At 35.9% G+C, this 17,778-nt stretch overlaps 2 protein-coding genes across 6 annotated transcripts in view; one reads left to right on the top strand and one right to left on the bottom strand.

The window, feature by feature from the left end:
- The window catches only part of LOC110450419 (TNF receptor-associated factor 3-like), a 67,079-nt gene that overhangs the window by 19,181 nt on the left and 30,120 nt on the right, over nucleotides 1–17,778 (bottom strand). The window contains exon 1 of one of the 4 annotated variants that reach the window (XM_021497921.1): nucleotides 6,846–6,940. The exons of 1 other annotated variant lie outside the window; for it this stretch is intronic. The gene's annotated coding sequence lies outside the window, so the exon portion shown is untranslated. Of the gene's footprint in view, nucleotides 1–2,424; nucleotides 2,543–4,168; nucleotides 4,208–6,845; nucleotides 6,941–17,778 lie in introns of those variants that run through there. 2 more of the 4 variants (XM_021497922.1, XM_021497924.1) reach the window with 2 other exon arrangements.
- Nucleotides 11,956–17,326, top strand: LOC110450420. 2 transcript variants are annotated; one of them, XM_021497926.1, is made up of 3 exons: nucleotides 11,956–12,396; nucleotides 14,156–14,309; nucleotides 14,455–17,326. In XM_021497926.1, the coding sequence occupies exons 1-3, from the start codon at nucleotides 12,383–12,385 to the stop codon at nucleotides 15,436–15,438; spliced, it is 1,152 nt and encodes a 383-aa protein (XP_021353601.1). In that variant the 5' UTR covers nucleotides 11,956–12,382; the 3' UTR covers nucleotides 15,439–17,326. The 2 variants fall into 2 exon arrangements, with proteins under 2 accessions (XP_021353601.1, XP_021353600.1); XM_021497925.1 differs by having other exon boundaries at nucleotides 11,958–12,707; nucleotides 14,455–17,325.

The following is a 17,778-nucleotide window of genomic DNA, read 5'->3' as shown; positions in this document are numbered from 1 at the left end:
AAATATCAACATCCTGAGCCTTTTGGTTATTCAGAACAAGTTGTTTAAATATTTTGAACATATTTGCTCCTTGTGACCTTGAATATGATTCAAGGTCATACATTTAAACAAACTTTGTAGCCCTTGATCCTAGTATGCTACTGACTAAATATCATCACCCTGGGCATTTTGGTTATTCAGAAGAAGTTGTTTAAAGTTTTTAACATATTTGACCCCTGTGACCTTGAATATGGGTGAAGGTCATTCATTTGAACAAACTTTGTAGCCCTTTATCTCAGCATGCTACGGGCCAAATATCATCACCCTAGGCCTTTCGGTTATTAAGAAGAAGTCGTTTAAAGTAAAATATTGACGCCAGACGACGGACGGACGGACGACGGACGCCGCGCCACGGCATAAGGTCACTTGGCACTTCGTGCCAGGTGAGCTAAAAAATGAACATCGGTGACGGAAAAGTAGAAGCATCTTTTTGATTTCTTGCTATGTGCTATTCATGGTAATTTTTATTTAATGGTCGATAATAAATCATTTTTAGCTAATTTGAAGTAAAATAATCCGTTTTTAAGCAGTAAGCAGGCCAATCAGAGTGCAGAATAACAACACTGTAAATATATGGCGAAGTTATCAAAGATCTGGTGCAAACGATCTGGCGATGTGTGATATTCTCCATAAATTCAATTACGTGACCAACTTGTTTCCTTGGGATGAATAATGAATATATATGAACTAGTAATTATCAGTGATCACACGTTAAAAGTACATGGACCAAGTCGATGAAATTTAACAAGTACTCATAAAAATAATTTTGTTACTTACAAAATACAGACCCTTTTTTATATAAATAAGATTGAATTGTAAATAAAAATATATATTTGTCGATGAAATTCATTAAAACGCGTCATCTTTTATACAATACTAAAAACACTACCGAGTATTCTAAGTGAATTACGACAAACTGTAGATAATCGCCTCCTAATATAGATAATGCGATTGCGAAACACGTTATTTTGAGGGAACCAAAACGTGGATGGACAGACAGACCCACCTCCAAAATCCAACGGGTCGTTATAATCAGTTGATATTACCTTATAATTAAACATGCAAGTCTGACTTAATAACGTAACAAGAGAAGTCGTTAATCTCGCATCGTTCTTGTTTCTAATTAAGACTCTCAAACATATTTTTTTTAAATATTTTAATCAAGGTTAAACAGACAGCTTGTCATACCTCAGTAATGCTTAATTGGTGAAAAAAGACTAGGGAATCTCTAAATCAATGTTTCTTAGGGAAAGCGAAAACTTGGATATTTTTCCATATAAGTTATACATAATTATTGTGGTGCTGGATGTGAAAGTTGTATAGGGATCAAGTATTCCCGAGCTATCGTTGGAGATACGCATGCCTCTCACAAAAATTAAAAATAAATTATCTCATAAATTTCGGTAGATACGACCTTAAACTCTGACCAACCAACGAATCAGCCGATTTAGAAACTACGACGTTAAACTCTGTATAACCAACCAACGAATCAGTCGATTTAGAAACAGATTTATGGTTAATACTTTTTAATCGGCAAGCTAGTTTAGAATTCCGATTTAATGCCATGCATCCCCTTTCAATGATTAATGTGAAAAATATTTTTCCGGAGTCATCATCAAACGTTGAGTCATGGGTGAATTATCTCCCTTGGCATTCGATCGCATGTATAGTTGAAGCCATTAGTACAGGTACAGGTACCACTCGTATTGCCGGAAACACTTATCCTTCCAGAACATTTTTCGGGTTTTTTATTTTAATTTTTGGCGGCAGTTCGCGATGTCTTTCTCTTGTTTTTTCCCCCCTTCTCATTTCCTTTTGTTGTTCTGCATTTTCGACTTTTGATATCTGATCGAACTCTTTAGTGTCTTGGTGACATGCATTTTTTCCTATTTTACAAAATCAGATTGGATGGAAATGTTGCTGACTGCACGTGGGTTTATTTAACTTTTCGGTCATTATTGTAAATTATGACCTCAGTGATTTGTATTGGAATACTGTAATCCCTGTCAAATACTTGCAGAATCCACTTTCACTTTCTGTCGCATTAATTTACTTTCACTTTCTGGCCTATTCATTGAATAGAATACGCTAGAAAGTGAAAGTAAAATGATAGCAGACAGCCATGGGCGAAAACGATCCGTTTTACCTAACAGTTTTTTTGCTCATGTTGCTCGCTTTGTTTCTTTGCAGAGATGTTTGTGTGTGTACGATACAATGGCAAAGGGTAATATAACGATGGAACTTTGAAGAATTAATTAAATTGTGGCTACTGCACGCAACAGGCTAGTCATGCAATGTGACTATGTGACAGGCGTGTTTGTTGTTTGTGACGTAGTACACAAAAGCCCTGCTTTTATCGATTTATATAAACTCATATCCACTGACCTGAAAGTCAAGCCGGAACCAAACAAAAATCAGTTCAGTGAAACTGTGTACCGTCTGGGTTTTTTTCACGATTGGCGTTTCTTGTTACATGTTCTGATCTCTCTCGAAAATGGCAAAACTTCGGAACTTCGGGGGAAAGTTTGACGACGGAAAAACTCTGGACATGTACAGGCGTAACTAAGGTATCCTATTAAAAAAAATGTAACATACATGTGCAAGTCCACGAGAAATGAATTAGGAGATGGATATCAATATCCGTTTGTATGAAAATAGTATACACTCATGCGAGACACGGTTAGCTTTTTAAAATGTATTACTGAACTAATTTAGAATATTTATATCCAACCTTTATATGTATTTATTCTCATTTGTTTATGTTCAATATATTAATATCCGAGTTGTATACAAGTTTGTTATTTCATATAATGCAACTATCACCTGTAAGTTGCCTTACCGTGTTACTTTCAGTTTACGAAAATTTAAAGGTGTCGGTGTACACTATATGATATTTACTGGTGCAGGTCTCTGTGCAAGGACTGGTTTAGTATATATAGAGGTTCCCAAATGAGTGATAGTTGGTTATCATGTTTATCTAACTCGAATTAGTTAATTTAAGACACCAGGTTTACCGAATGTCTTTTACATTTGTTAATTAATTAACGAGAGTTAGATAAACATGATTATCAACCATCACGAGTTTAGGCGCCTTTTTCTCCCACAACGTTCAGATATTATATCCAGAAAACCTGATGTTTCTCTTCGGAATACATTAATCCTGTTGATGATCGGGGAAATAGTGCCATGAACCATGACGTCACAATGGCAGATGACGTCGCAAAGCATTGTTACTTGATGTCATAGTTAGAAGATTGACAGATGAAATCACGTCCAGGGTGTAGGTAACCAAATTGTTTACCCTCTCCTAGCAGGTTTACCCAATGAGACGGGAGTGAGAGAACATACAATGGTTGTGGGAGATCTAATGACTGAAGTTACTTCCACAACAGCAAGTGACTACTCTTTAGCTTTTCCTACAACCAGACACGAATAATGTACCTAGAAGTCAGTGATTAAATAAGTACACGTAACATAGGAAAACTGAAAGCGAAATAAAAACTACACGTAGGCTGATCTCGGTTTCTTCAAATAACGGACAAACCACTGCATTGCTAATGGCGTAATGCAAGTTCTAACGTTAGTGCCCAGCAGGTTAAGCGATTGGAGCAAGTTTTGTCGGCCAATCTCTTGTATGTTATTCATTATCTCATTTGGAAATTTCGAAAATGAAACGAAAAATTATCCCGGGATATGATATGGTGCGTCAATTTCAATATCCTACACATTTGTTAAGCCGGAAGTGTTTTTTATTCATCAGAAAGTATCGAAGCTTTTTTGGAATTAACAAAAAATGCCTTAAATGCTATGAGTTTTTTTCATAAACTGACTTGTATGACTTGTATGTGATGAGGTGTTCCATTTTGGGTACCATACAAAAGTATATCTAGGTCAAATCTAACAATAGATATGATACATAGACGCCTACCGAGAAGTGCGGAGACCATAGCGTTATACCCAGATGGCCAGAACAAATACGACGCTGCACAATGCATTTTGGTCGTAGGCCAGCCTGAAGTATGGCGACGATTATTTGGGATTACAACAAAAACTCTTGTCGAAAGATAACTGGACAAAATATCGAGAACATTTGCAAAATTAAGAATAGTATGTGCAACATAATTCTTACCTGGGTGTGAAATGTTACGGATCACGGATTTCAAGAAATTTTGATCTGAGAGTTACCTGCCCTTTTGATAGAGCTACGTACTGCTGCGAGAGATGTGTTAAACGGTATTTCATACAGGTACTGTATGTGGTGCTCATAACTTTCATTAAATTGAAAAAAATGGAAGTTGCTTGATTTGCCCATGTCAAGAACAATGTCAATAATGACCCTTGCAGAAATTCTTTGTCGAAAATAGTGTTGGTTTTGTCTGAAAAGTAACTTCTGAATGCAGAATTTGAATGGCGCAAAATTCCATTTCAAGAATATTATAATTCATGAAAAAACTTACCTGTACATGCATTCCTGAAGTATCTGTGTATTCACTATTATCGAGAGAAAAAATGTAAGAAAATGCTTCAAATCTCAAGAATGATGGAATGTATTTGTGTTTATGACATGAACAATGATTAACTTCATTGTAAAATGTCATATGATAAAACAATTGTCTGACTTCAGTGTCGGTCTATCCCTGATTTACAGACCTGGTCCGTAAATAATGGAGAGACCAAACCTTAAGTCCATAATTGACTAATTGTATAGTATAACAGCAAATCATGTAGTAACAATTACATTTATTGCAGTTTAACAACATAATACCACAGGTTCCCACCACTGGAATAACTGCATCGTGTTTTGTTCTGTTGTTTATCGTGTATAGGTGGTAGCGATAATAGATTCTATATTGTTATTAATTTCAATCGGCAGTGGGCTTTCCTAGACAGCATAAGCATGGACTCGCCACTGGCACTGTTGACTCTCCATGGCGACAATACATTTCTTCGTATATAAACACTCATTTTTTTCCAATATTAAAGAATGAACTGAAAGAATGTGTATCCATTTTAATAACACTAACGAGAATAAGAAACCGGTTATTTTTTATACATGCTAATTGGTTAGAAAAATATGCCCACCGCGTGCTTCGGGTACTGCCGGAAGTTTATAAGTTTTTTCTAAAGAAAAAAAGCAAATCCGGAATTCACGCATATGGACAAGTCACAACAAAAGAATTCAATGAAAATAATAACATACAAATGTATGCTATTAAACACTGGAGCTATCAAATCAAGTAGAAGGTTTCCAATGTTTAACTATCTTAAAGCAGCGATAATTTTATTTAATAATAATTATGATAATGTGTATTCAGGTAAAAGGCATTATAATGACACAAGTGGTACAAACAAAAGATATACACCATTTTACAGACTAGATTATCTTGGATAACCCATAAAAGTTTAAAAGAACACGTCAGTTCCGGTTAAGACAATTTAAATAATTAATACGAGCACATATATATCTAAGATATCACAGATAGTTAAAACAATAATGGACAAAAATTACCTAGGTTTTAGTAAAATAAAAAATCATTTTTGTGATTGTCCTTTGCAGTTTCCATAAAGTACTTTTTCGGGTGTTGTTACGATACAATACTCTTAAATTATCGTAAAAAGTTGTAAATCATCAACTTGAATTGATAGAATTCAATGATGATAACCTAAAACCTTGATATATATTCTAGTATAGAGAGTAAAGACAAATTTATGAAACGAGCCTTTGATTGAAGGAGATGATAACGTACATAAATACAAATCTGAATAGGGATATTAATAAATACCTTTTTTCACGGATTTATCACAGACATTGAAGGATATTATTTGGCTAATATCGTTTTTATATTGTAACGTTTGCATAGCATGTGTCCAGACACGTATGTCTCTGATATGTCCAAGTCGGGGGATTTTTTTCAGAAATCCAAAATAACCGGGAAAAAACAGTTTAATAATGACATAACTTCATGGGCACGTGTATTCTAAGAATTGGTTTCGAGAAATAATTAAATAACGTATAATCCTCCAGTCCCACTGTGGTGTGCAAATGGTTACATTTTAGGAGTCCGACAATCTTCATCTTAAACTAAGTTTCTGATATCATTGTATATGATGAGTAGTTTCCCTTTAGTAACCTCTGCTAGATGACTTAACTATTCGGAGGTAAAGCGGATACAAACCAATCCTCGAAATTCCTGGGGTCACACTCACTTACGTTCTGCACAGTATGAAAGCAAGTGTAACCCATGGAGTATCAGGATGTGTTTCCGTAAAAAACCCATTAGTTATTAATCTAGAAACACCATACCCTTAGTGCTACTAAATTACTAGTGGAAAATGATTGGGTATTTATGGATTTTCATAAACAGTCGCTCATAAACGTACGTTTATTACGTCACCTAATTTTATTTTTCTCACTAGTCACATGTTTTAACTTATCTCTAATGTCGCCCGTTATGTGGCGTGTTTGTCCGTTACGAATAACTCACAACGCAGGGAAAAATATATTCACCAATGGTTAACCAATGGTATCAAGCTTATTTTATGTGTAACTAGTCGAGCTGACGGTAAATGACAAAATATACAATATACAAATGTAATCATTTGTTTATACTTTTTTCAGTTAAATTACTTATCGCTCCTCACATTGTCTTTTAAAACGTTATATATATCCATGACTACGAAAAAAAAACCACCTGTGACTTCATGTACCAATGTAACGTTTATGTATAAGGATAATAGTGACATGTACGGATCTCTTCGCCGTGTATAAAAACTGATATTGTATAAAATACAATAGAAACCCTTACCTTCACGAACGCAACCTATGTACGGACATCATCCAACAATCTTTTAAATGTATTTTAAGCGACACGTAATCACTACCGGGTCAGTCATGGGTGTAGCCATATCATAAAACGAGCGAACATACAATACTCGTTATATTACATATAAAGATGAAATATATATAACAACCACATAAGCACTAAACACGTATTATTTATTTCAGAAATTTACAAACCGCAAGCTTCAATCCCTGTTGTCCGGACCACGTGCAGAATGTTGCCGGATTTGGAATGATATTTTGCCCTTGTACAATGTGAATGTACCTACCAAATCCAAACAACTATGATTTAATGCATGTAACGTTATAGATTGGGTGTTATCTACACAAACGATGTGCATGTGATAATTCGAACGCAAACTCACGTCACATTTGCTCCAGTAACTTATTTTTTCAGTAATTACTAGCAACATCACACTAAATGTGATCGATCGTGTGGATCATTGCAGAGCAGGCACTACAAAACAACCGGATGTACACAATCGATGTACACGCACTTAGTGTAAGGAACGAAAATTCTGGGTAGAGATTCATCAAATACCAGACTTGCTCATGCCCCGTTTCATATATCGACATTGAGTTCGTGTTGGTTTCTCTCGTAGATCAGTCATGTAAAAGCATTTTCTTGTGTCAATGCCACATAGTGTGGCATTAACTAGTAATATTCAATTAAGTGATAATATATAGATATATCATACATTGTATACACATGATAAAATAATGCTGAGGACTTCAGCAAAAATATATGTCTTAATATATAATGCACTATTGTTTTATTATGAAATGTAACTGGAAAATATCAACGTATAGGGAATCAAGCTAGAGGCTGTGCTTTTAATATGGATTATATATTTTCAAATTTTGAGCGAAGACCATACAGTTAATGCTACGTGCTTATTTGACAATGACCAGGGTTAGCGTCATAAAATTCAAAATAAAACTCAAGCAACTTTACTGATAATTAGAATAGCCTGAAATAATTGTTTATACTGACGGATGTTGTAGACGAGCGGAGGTGAAAAGGTTGGGTCACCTGCCCGACCACGTGGGTTTTCTCTGGGTACTCCGGGTTCCTTCCACATTAAGACCCTCCGCATATATAAGTTGGAGAACGTCTTTCATAATTAATGTAAAATATATGAAATATTTTAATATATTGCGACTTTTTTCTTGAAGGCATATGCACATGTCGCGTTTACCTTTCAAATCTTCGTTAGCTTACACCTCACTTCAGAAAAAATGTCACAATTCAAACAAAACGGCGATGATTGACACAGAGCAAGCTCATCTTCAGACTCCAAAACTGTTTCTCACGGCCGTTATGATCATGTATTTTGTGAACTATATATTAAGGGTGAGTCTGTAATGTGCTTTTAAAGTTCCATTGGAAATGGTGCTTCTGCTTCTGTTTCCCTCGGTGGTGAATGTTTTTTGACTTCCGTTAAAAGCAATCTCTTCATCGTGTGATTGAGGATGAAGTTTCCATATCAATGGCAGATACTGCGACGATTCCTAATTTCTGAGAATTTGATTGAAGGTTAGTTGTCTGTGGAGAGTAAACTGATTAGCAGTTAATTGTTTCTGTAACATTCAGCGGATTAACAAGGAGAATGATCCTTTGTTTTTTCCACTTTGTAATATCGCCTTTTTAACGCTATCATTCGCTTTCACAAATTTATCCTCTTTTTTATATGATTTAGTACGAATTCGTCATCTTTTTCAGATATTCAAGTTTTCCTTTCTCGGCTTTAATGTCAGCACTTGTGCCATATTGGCCTATAGACGTGGTTAGTGAAACAGTGCACGCGTTTTCATTTTGTGTTCCTGAAAATAAGGCTTTCATCTGACAATTTGGCAGACGATTTATACAGCTTCATTTAAGGATAAGTTTGAAACCGATTTTTCTAAATTTGATTGTACAAGTGAGTTGTTTTACTTATTAATGGAACTCTCACATTTCCATTTCATACACATGTACAATGAATGTAAATTGTAAATATATATAAGCTGAAATCGTATTTATAGGCACAGACTACTAAGATTTGGTAATGAATAAAAACGCTGCTATTGAAATAATGTCCAGTTTTGCAACAAAATGGTAAACAAAAAAGATCTTCGAGAACTGATTTAAACTCTTAAAACGTGTAAAATTATTCTGAACACCTAGGTCCAAATATAGCAGTAACAAATTCTCGAGTCCCTGTGATATTACCCTCTGTCTCGTAAATTCCCTCCGTACTCAGATAGCTTGTGACGTCATCAGACTTATAACCTCTTACAACGGTAGCTTATGTGACGTCAGTAATACCCTCCAACACAAGTAGAGTGTCAAGTCTAAACCTCTCACACAGGTAGTTTGTGACGTCAGTAATACCCTCCAACACAAGTAGAGTGTCACGTCTAAACCTCTCACACAGGTAGTATGTGACGTCAGTAATACCCTCCAACACAAGTAGGGTGTCACGTCTAAACCTCTCACACAGGTAGTTTGTGACGTCAGTAGTTCTAACACTGGCTGCATCACGGTGACGTTTAATATACACATAGCTGCATGTGGCGTCATTACCCTTTGTTTTCCGTCAAATTTTCTGACAGCTGAATAACTTAATTGGAAATGAAACCAAATATGTAGACTAGGTCCATTTTTCAGAAACGTTTTTATATTTTTTCATTTTTGAGATTTAAAATAAAAAGAGTTGGGCAACACGGACCCCATGGACCTCTTTTTACAACTATCCTTATAATATACAGTTATAACTAACGGGCCAGCATGTCGATGTACCCGAGGACTGAATGTATTGTGAACAACAGCAATGGCGGTAAAAAAGACGTCGTCCACTGATGTAAATTGGTAAAGTGGGACACTACGTCATGCGAGTTAAAACTGTCGTCTCATTTTAACATCCACTACAGAGCGAAATGGGTAAACATGTACCCCGCCCGCTCGTGTTGAATACTCAACACGATGTCAACCCAACATAACGACATGTCAACCGAACGTCATGACAAGTCAACCAAACATAATGACATGTTAACCGAACGTCATGACAAGTCAACCCAACATAACGACATGTCAACCGAACGTCATGACAAGTCAACCAAACATAATGACATGTTAACAGAACGTCATGACAAGTCAACCAAACATAATGACATGTTAACAGAACGTCATGACAAGTCAACCAAACATAATGACATGTTAACAGAACGTCATGACAAGTCAACCAAACATAATGACATGTTAACCGAACGTCATGACAAGCCACCCAACATAACGACATGTCAACCGAACGGCATGACAAGTGAACCCAACATAACGACATGTAAACCGAACGTCATGACAAGTCAACCCATCATAACGACATGTCAACCGAACGTCATGGCAAGTGAACCCAACATAACGACATGTCAACCGAACGTCATGACAAGTCAACCAAACATAATGACATGTCAACCGAACGTCATGACAAGTCACCCCAACATAACGACATGTCACCCGAACTTCATGACAAGTCAACCCAACATAATGACATGTCAACCCAACATAATGGTATGTCTTGTTAACCCAACATAATAAAGACAATGGAGATAAGACAGTCGTGGCGTTCCTTAACCGGTCATTTACGCTTGGATTCTTTGCTTGACGAAGGAAACAAACGTTTTCGAAAGCTCGCAAAATAAGCTTCACTTCTTGTTTGTGTAGCGGAACTGGACAAGGTCGATCGTCGGCGACCAGGTAGCTGAATGGGTAGAGCGTCCGTCTAGAGTTCGGAAGGGTCCTGAGTTCGAACCCCGGTCTGGCCATGCATTTTTCCTCACCTGTTACATCTGTGTCAAAAACAAACTTAGCATTTCTTATTCAAACCAAACAGATATGAATCTCATTCCGGAAGCATTTATATGATTATCATGAAAACATAATCATCAAAATTGATGGAGTCTTCGCAACAGTAAGGAGATTTCAAAGCCAAACGATAATTGCTAAAGAGAACAAAGTTCCTGTTCGATTTCCGTGATTAAAATTATTTCCTGGTTAGATCTAATTATGTTTCTATTTAACCGATTGTACTTGTATGCAATTTTTATTAATAACTTTCAAACGAAATCATGAACTTTGTAAAGCCAGCGTCGATATGACTTTGTTTTTCCTTGTGCACACCATAATATTAGGGGTCAAAATACACCAGTCAGACAGTCGGTACTATATAGTTAAGTTACATCGATATATGTGTCCTGTCGATATCCTCACTTCACTAGATAACGTAAGATAGCTCAACCCTTGGAATACGGCTTCCATGATAATACAAATTTCTGTTGACGACATTAAAAACAGTAATATTGAAACACCTGTGTATACTGTGGTTGCTGTGAGAACACCTTCTCTATAGGACCAGGTAATGAAAAGTATAGGGAATATTTATAAAGAACACACAGCTAGGACCAGACATGGTGTTTGTTTATTGTAAATTTTACAGTAAGGCCAACTTTTTATTTTTTTATTTTCCCGAATTAAAAGTATGCAATCTTGTAAACCAACTTGTAATATATGATTTTTGGAGAGAGAAAAAAGATGTGTGTGTAACAATTGCCAAAACCAATTGCGGAGAGTAATCCTTAGTATAACAGTCTAGTCCGAAGTATGATCGTTATTTGTATTAGCTAGGTAACTAATTTAACATCAGTGTATTTCGAACCATGTGATTTTCCTTTCTCCATGCAAACGGAACCAGTGATAGTCTATTCACTATTTTTCAAAATTCTGCTATTCAAATCAGTACCGTGTACCCAGTTATAATTTGGTCACACAATATCTCAAGCGTTTCCCATTTATGAAAAATAAAATCCAATGTAGACGTCATAAATGAGTTAAGACGAAAACTTCAGACACCGGCTCCGTTTTAAGCAATCCGTCATCATGTCATTCCGCTTTCCGCTGTTCTAAATCTAAAAAAAGTTAGGGTATTTCCAAGAAAGCAATTATTACTAAACATAGCTTGATAAAAATAGATAATTTCAGTCGACAGGAACCAAAACAAATACTGTACTTTTGTAATCAAATTGGTGTAGGCCTATATTCATTTGATTAAACTGTGTACTGCTCGTATCAAGGAAATAAATAATTAACGCACTATTTTCTAACAAATTTTGACGGAAGAGCTCTGTTCCGGGTTATAAGAAACTCCTGTGTGGAGGTAAAAAAGAGTACCCATGGAAACGAAAATCGAGGCATGTAAACTTCCGGTTTACGCTGACATTCCTCAACATTCACAACTTTTTCAACTTGCGATACAAATATTTTTACCGGGATAGATTTTGAGGGATTTCAGGTGCCATTTTTGAAACATTATTTGCAAGAGAGGGGTATAGCATGCAGTTTGTACCGTAAAAACGATTTAGTTAGACTGTGCAAGCTAGCAAACGAGTTGGACTTGGAGGTTGTGACCTGTGATGACTACCACCACATGGACGTCCTGAGACGCACTGTTGATTCAACTGTATTGGATGACCTCAGCAAGGTAAAGTCCTGGATGTCTGATATGACTTCTGCCCCTAATGTGGAGTACTGTGATATCATCATATATTTCATGAACGTATGCGGTTGGTCTGAATCGAGGTTGTAAAATTACAAGAACGATAATGGTTACAAACTCTACATGGACCATCATATCAATGACGTCTGCCTTGGGAACATTTCAAATAGTGACTCGCATTTGTACGTCAAGGCGTCGTGTATCCCTGAGACCAGACAAAGTGCCACTCCGTATTCTACGTGGCTTCTCCTACAGAAGGATGGACATGTGAAATCTGGGGGTTGCACCTGTGTTGCGTAAGTTTCCAAAATTTAAAGTCGAATGTGATATGACAATGAGCCAATCGGATTAAAAAATATATAAATAAAATATATATAAGTAACCAAAAGAAGTGAATTTGTTTCTCACAACCCCTGCAATAATATTGTTTACATTTAATGCAAATACAGTCGAACGTCGATATATTGAAGTCACTCATTGGTTCATTGATTAGACACCGTTGTAAGCGTCAGTCGCTTCTTGAGGTGCTTCTTAATTCTGTCCACTTCACTTCCGGTTGCATTAGGAGGTATTGAAGAAGACCTGTTTCTCAATAACTAGTGAAAATTATTTACAGGTGCAGTTGGTGATAACAAGGGTAGTATAACAATTTCATATAAGATGAGGGTATTCAGTTATTAAAAAAAAGGACTAACAGGCCTGTATAGACCTGTCATGATACCTGTACTTAGAAGTATAGATATTTAAAGGGTTTAATGAGTTAAAAAAAGTACTGAATTTGGATTGAACATTTGGGAAGTTGTATGTGTTAATTATATAACCCAGGTAATTAGTAGAAACTTGGTTCGAACTTGATGGGGTGATTTATCCAGTATTTGTTTAACCTGGTCTTAAAAGAAAACAGAGATGGGGCATTAACCACTTGATCAGAGAGACCATTCCAATCATTTACAATTCTAAATTTGAACGAATGGCCACGCAGATTACTTCTACACCTCAGTTTTTCAAGTTTCTGGTTGTGACCTCTGGTTGTTCTTGTTGCATTGATTTTTAGAAAGTCATCTTTGATGTTGTCTATCCTATTTATTATCTTAAAGGTTTGTACCACCTCTGACCTTAGTCTCCTGTACTCTATTGTTGGTAGCCCAAGAGCCTTAATTCTTTCAGGATAGGATAAGTCTTTGATACCAGGGACCAGTTTGGTGGCTCTTCTTTACACATTTTCTATAGATATCTTATCCTTTATAAGCATGGGTGCCCAAACTACAACAGCGGTCTCTAGATATGGTCTTACAAGGGATTTGTATAGGGTAATGAACATTTCTTTGTTTACACAGCTAAAGGTCCTAAAGATCATTCCTACATTTCTGTTTGCTTTTGCTACTGACAGGTCATGAAAAAACTACGAGATACCCTTATTATTCAAGGATACAGAATATATTTTATATACAAATTTTACTGTCAGAACCGAATTTTACATTAAAGTTAAGCAGGGTCTTTGAGTTAGAGTTTGAGACCCCGAAGACACACATGAGACCCTATACCACCTTTGAGTATTTAGTTGGGCGCCAAATTAACAGGAGAGGGAAAATGCAATGCCAATTAGCAGACCAGGACTTGAACCCGGGACCTCCGAACACTAGACAGATGCTCTAACCATTTGAGCTATCCGGCCACCAACGCTCAGTCCAGTTCTGCTACAGAAGTTTGACCGTACATTGAACATTTATGTATTTATTTTCAGTGATGACGGCACATGTAAGCATTGTGTGGCATTGTTGTTTGCCTTGTCAGCCTCCTGTGATCGACATAAAGACCGCAGCACTGAGGTTGGCACAGACGTTGCTTGTGTTTGGGACAACCCGAGGAGAACCACTACACCATTAGAGATTGAGCACATTGATACCAGAGTAAATAAGGTAACACCTGTTCGCAAGTCTGCTACTGCTTCAAACTACAATCCTATGGTTAGGACAGAGTGTTTGTCTAAGAGGCAGGTGGAGAAAGAGGTTTATCTGTTGTGTAAGAGGGNAGATTGAGCACATTGATACCAGAGTAAATAAGGTAACACCTGTTCCCAAGTCTGCTACTGCTTCAAACTACAATCCTATGGTTAGGACAGAGTGTTTGTCCAAGAGGCAGGTGGAGAAAGAGGTTTATCTGTTGTGTAAGAAAAGTGATAGTGTGCTTCTTCAAACTTTGGATCCACCAAGTGATGATGACAGTTCAGATGATGAAATTTTCCCGCCAACTTTGACAGAAATTGCAGATACTGTGAAAGGTAATGTTGATGCTACAAATTTGTTGGCGTCAAAAGTGATTTCAACACATTCTGATGTGAAAACAGTGCAGAGGATTGAAGAAATGACAAGGGGTCAAGCTGATAATATTGACTGGTTTGCTTACAGGACAGGTCGTGTGACAGCTTCCATATTTTCTTCAGTGTTACACTTTCGATTCAATGAGAATTATGATAACTATATATTAAAAAAAGTTATGTGTCCACCACCTCCAGTTATGTCCTCAAGATCAGGTGCCCCAGAAATTCTGAGGTTTGGCAAAGACCATGAACCTATTGCTCGATCACTGTACTCTACACAGTATGCATCTAATCACAAGAAGTCAACAGTCAGGGAGTGTGATTTCTTTGTTGATACTGATCATCCATTCATGGGTGCCTCACCTGATGGTCTGGTTTGCTGTAAGTGTTGTGGAAAAGGGTTGTTGGAGGTCAAATGTTCTTATACCTTCAGAGATTCAACACCACAAGATGCATGTGCTGATGCTCACTACCACTTGTACAGTGATGATGCAAATGTTATCCATTTGAAAAAAGATTCGCCTTGGTACATCCAGTTTCATGGACAGATGGGGGTGTGTAAACTAAAATGGTGTGACTTGGTATTCTACACAAAGAAGGCATTTGCTGTGGAAAGAATCCATTTTGACCCAGAGATTTATGAACATATTGTTGAAAAATCTAAAAGATTTTGGGACAAGTATGTAACTAAGGCATTGTTGCAATGATTATTCCTGGTGATGAAGTGATTGCTATGACTGGAATCCACAATCAGAGGTGCATAAATTGATATTTGATTGATACCCCAAATACTGAGTTTGTAATTTCTTCCAAAATCTAAAGTTCAATAGAGTAAATTGTATCACAAGTAAAAAATAGATATAGATCTATGCATGTTTATAGAGAAATATCTATGGCATGTATTGGTGTACATCTTATGTCTAGAAAATCTCTGACAATTCTATGTGTTTATTGTCAGTTAAAACTGAACAAAGCTTACTTTAGAAAATTGATATGAAAATTACTAAACTTTTATGGTAAGGTTGGTGCTGAACAATTCAACTCATTATTGATCTTAAATCCATGTATTGAGTTCTAGTTTCCTACTAGTCCACTAATTTTAACCTTTGACTCAAACAGGTAGTTGGGCTTATTACAAGGTAATTAAAATATTTTTTTTGACATTTCTTATGAAGCTGTAATAAAAGTGGATTGGCTTAGTATACCAGTCATTTGCTTATTGCCAGATAAGTACATGCAGTACTACATACTTGTATAATTATGTATATGTAATGCAGAACAGCTAAATGAAACAAAAATAATGACACAGACATATTTAAATAATCAAAATTTGTATTGTTCAAATGAAATTCATAAGCTAGTTGATTTATGATTAATTATTACCTATCATACCATAATGAATTCATGGTACAAGTATCATTCAAAAATTCATTGTATTGAAATGATTACCAGGTATCTTATAGATCATAAGAAGTTTCACAGCTTCTTATTTTGTACAATATATACACTAGCTAAGCTTCAAAAAGTCTGTTTAGAATGTTGGCTTTGGAAAAAAAATATAATTGATTATGTTAACACCTGTATAATATTGTGCATCTTTAAAAAAAGTACAGGAAATGCATGTACCTTTAACTTGCAGGCCAAACATATGTTGTGCAAAAGGAAATTGATGTACAATATAATAATTTAACATCAAATATTGTAGCAAATTGAAATATTGATTGATTCCTGGATAGGTACGACCGTCTGCATGATGACAGTAATCACTTTCTCACTAATGGTCTCTGAAGATTACACAGAAAGGCACTGACTTTCAGCATCTGGTTTGCTACTGGCTTGTAACTTAAGGGCATTATGTTTGATAAACTATGAAAAATTTTCAATCGCTCAATAGCTCTTTCCACATGTATTCGCTATATTCCGTGTTTTCTTGATTTCAGTAGCATTGAGACGTTTTCCTTTACCCCATGAACATTTTCGAGTGAAAGGTGGCAAAGTTGCATGACGTTCCAATAATAAATCCCTTATCAAAAAAAACCTGTCTGCCATAACCTCATCTCCAGGTTTAATATTATCTAAAAACCCACTTTCTCTTGTTATGTACTTGTCAGATGTGTTACCACTCCATAGATTTGAAACAAAATTAATACAACCAGATGGAGTAATGCTGATTAGAGCTTCGAAAGTGTTCCTTTGTTTGTATGAACTATATGTCAAACTTTGAGCTGATGGTAATCTTGGCTTTTCAATAAAGAATTCTGTACAATCAATGATACATGTTGTCTTTGGGAAAAGCATGTGGAAACATCTTGGCATGAATTTTTTCACTTTTTTGGAAAAAGGCCACTTCAATAATGGAGGGAAAATAACAAACATAAAGTTAATCCATGTGATGTAAGTTTGAGAAACTCTGCTTTTTGCAGTTCCGAAAATATCAGCTAGACAAAATGTCAGCAATGCCAAACGAAGCTTTATCAAAGTAAGAATGAACTCTTCAAAACGACACAGCTTTCTTTTTGGGCCACTCTTCTGCTTTTGTGAATCCTCTTGGTAGCTGGGCATTTCTTTAGCACCTCCATGGCCGGACCAATATTTCAGTGTAGGAGAAGCTCTATTTAATATTCCTATGACAAATTTAAAAAATGCACAAATTTAGATTGAAATAATAATAAAAACTTTTTTTTCAGATTTACAATATATTGTTTAGCTGGTCTGGAGCTCAATCTGTAAAATTATTACTATTTGTACCATAAAAGTCAGTGTAAAACTATGAATTTAAGCTAAAAAAAAATATTTATCAACTTATGTAATAATAGAGGTAATCATGATCAGAAGTCCTTAACTTTGTATGAATTTACATTATCATACCCAGTATTTGTACTTGATTCACTGTACACCTATTTGAATATTGAAAATGCTATACCACTGAAAAGATTCATATAAGGATCCATGCATTAGCATACAAGGTATATTACACCAATATAATCAAAATATGCATGTGGCTCAATTTAAATAAGACTTAAATATTTAACATTATCACACAAGGG

This window comes from Mizuhopecten yessoensis, unplaced genomic scaffold, assembly GCF_002113885.1.
Source record: "Mizuhopecten yessoensis strain PY_sf001 unplaced genomic scaffold, ASM211388v2 scaffold5229, whole genome shotgun sequence".
NCBI lineage: Eukaryota > Metazoa > Mollusca > Bivalvia > Pectinida > Pectinidae > Mizuhopecten > Mizuhopecten yessoensis.
The sequence above is the reverse complement of the archived record's forward strand: the minus strand, read 5'-3'. Positions and strand labels throughout refer to the sequence as shown.

Excerpts from the sequence above, each read along its gene's own strand:
- LOC110450420 (XM_021497925.1), top strand. The coding sequence starts at position 12,535 with ATGGACCATCATATCAATGACGTCTGCCTTGGGAACATTTCAAATAGT. Across the intron at positions 12,708-14,155 it reads GGGGGTTGCACCTGTGTTGC|TGATGACGGCACATGTAAGC; the intron begins GTAAGTTTCCAA and ends ATTTATTTTCAG.